This window comes from Momordica charantia (assembly GCF_013281855.1).
Source record: "Momordica charantia cultivar OHB3-1 chromosome 6 unlocalized genomic scaffold, Mcharantia_2.0 BLBB01000006.1, whole genome shotgun sequence".
NCBI classification, from domain to species: domain Eukaryota; kingdom Viridiplantae; phylum Streptophyta; class Magnoliopsida; order Cucurbitales; family Cucurbitaceae; genus Momordica; species Momordica charantia.
In genome coordinates, this window is record NW_028275164.1 from 6,546,591 (window position 1) to 6,548,915 (window position 2,325).

Sequence of the window (2,325 nt, forward strand, 5' to 3'; positions counted from 1 at the left end):
TTGGAAATGGTGGATAAGATATATAAATTTTTAAGATAATGAACAAATATTACATAATTATATTACACCAATATTCCTTCCCGACCCAAAAGAAAGAAAGAAAAAAAAAAAAGTGGACAAAATCTATACGAGGAATAACCCACCTAAAAAAAATATAGAGTATTTCTTAAAATTATATATTAAAAAAGAGCTTCAAAGGTTGAAAATTTTCTGTCCAGGAGACAAAATCATTTTGGGATCGAATTCCTTTTTCCTCTCTTGAATCCTTCTCCATTTGCTTCCAAAATGCTTCTCCCAATCTGCCTGCGTTTTGTAATGAGGAAGATATTGCTTGATCTTCGTATCCACACTGTTACAAAATTTCAATATCTCTCTGTTCTGTTCTTCCATGGCTTCCCAATCTTCAAATCCAGATGAATTTAAAAATCCTATCGTGTAAAAAACTTCTTCATCTGGTATAATGGCTGACATTCTATCATCCCACCTGTATATTATTTGATTAATTAATATATCTTAAGTAAAATCTTTAGATAAAATAATAGAGGCAGTTGAAGAAGAGAGATTATTATCTTTATTACTTGCTCCTGTTCATGGGGTAGATGAGTATCGGTCCTTTGGTAAGTTTTCGTTTAAGAACAATGTCCTTAAAGACACCCGAGTCGAAATCCGTGATACGAGATCTTGGTACGAAGAGATTCAGCCATGGATGAGGAACGTCCCACAGTCCTTGCGACTGAAGGCTTAGTTCCCCACTTCGTACCCTATTCAAGAATTCAACGTACGATACATCCTTCTCAAACTTGTATCCGGGTAAAAAATTCAACTCTCTCATCAAATCTTCAAGTTCCTATCCAGACCAATATCAAAGAAAAGAAGTCATTATTCCGGATACCATTTGAATTCTTAACTCAATTTCTAAAAACTACGTTGATATTGTAAGTTATTTTGAGGGAAGCCTTATGGGACCGTATTATTATCGATGATATACCTTATCAACGGTATCTAGAGAGCGATCGTCGTAATATTTGGCGAATTCTAGACAGTAAATGATGGAGTGTTGATTAACCAAAGAGATGATTGTGGAGTGATGAGAGGGTGGAAAAAAGGAGGATCTCCAGTTGTCTGGGGGACCATCATGCATTAGAAGCAAACCCTCCAAATAGTCCAATGCACCCTTTTGTTTTCTTCCATTCATTGAGATCAATCTTTCTTGGTCCATAGTAAAATCACTGAACTTGCTGTACAGAATCCTAAACCACTTAACCTGAGAAAAAAACATTATTAATAATAATTAATTAATGGGTTAATTGAAATTTTATTGTGGGTTTAATTTATTATATTATTGAATTAATCAAATTGTACCCTGTTTGGAGTTGGGTATAAGGGAATCCTGGCTCGAACTATGATTCCAAATTGCCCTAAACCACCAAGGACTGAATGGAAGAGCTCGCAGTTCCTTTCTGGTGAACAGCTTACCAAATCTCCTTTTCCTACAAAATAAAAATAAAAAAACATGCAAATATAATATCTCTCAAAAGGGAAAAAAAAAAAGGGTTTTCCTTTTACCCAATTATGATGCCATATTTAAAAGAGGAGTTATTTGCCAGGTGAGTGAGTTGTCAAATATTTTTAAGGGTGTTTTAACTTTAAGAATCAAAGTTTTTCCATTCTAGCTCGGTTGTTACCTGTGATGACGTCGAGTTCAGTGACATTACCGATCTGCGGACCGTATCGAAAAGTCTGGCCGCTGATGCCAGCGTTCGACAACGTCCCGCCGACGGTGATGTACAAATAATCCGTCCAGGACTCCGGTGCAAGTCCGTGCTCAAGAGTGGCGTTAAGCACGTCAACCCAGAGCTGTTCGCCGCCGACGTCGGCGTAGAAACCGGCGGAGGGGGAGCCGAGGACGGCGATTCGAGGTCCGGGATTGTCGATGGACGTCATCTCCACAACGACGCCGTTGGGCGCCATGGCCTGGCCGCGGACGGAGTGGCCGCGGCCCTTGGCGGCGACTGTGAAGGGGACGGGGCGGGAGTTGGCGAGTTTGAGTAGGGCGACGACGTCGTTTGGGGAAGATGGGTAGAGAACGGCGGCCGGCGCGTGGGTTACCATGTTGCCGAAGTCGACGGCGGCGGATTTGAGAGATTCGGGATCGTCGCGGAGTTTATCGGCGACGTGGAGGGGGAGGAAATTGAACCAGGCCTTGGATTTGGCTATGGAGGATTTCAAACAGCTTATGAAGAACATCAATGCGAAATAAGCTGGAATCGAAAAGTATTTGGCCATTTTTTCACAGAGAGAGAGAGAGAGAGAGAAGATTTTGAG

At 40.8% G+C, this 2,325-nt stretch overlaps 1 protein-coding gene across 2 annotated transcripts; it reads right to left on the minus strand.

Annotated features, from left to right (window-relative positions):
* LOC111016479 (cytokinin dehydrogenase 3) lies at window positions 1–2,325 on the minus strand. Of its 2 annotated transcripts, XM_022291896.2 has the most exons (5): window positions 1,686–2,325; window positions 1,363–1,490; window positions 989–1,264; window positions 579–847; window positions 1–484 (listed from the first exon to the last, which is right to left on the minus strand). In XM_022291896.2, exons 1-5 carry the CDS (start codon window positions 2,284–2,286, stop codon window positions 193–195), a joined length of 1,566 nt encoding a protein of 521 aa, XP_022147588.1. In that variant the 5' UTR covers window positions 2,287–2,325; the 3' UTR covers window positions 1–192. The 2 variants fall into 2 exon arrangements, with proteins under 2 accessions (XP_022147588.1, XP_087980825.1); XM_088124699.1 differs by lacking the exon at window positions 1–484 and having other exon boundaries at window positions 575–847.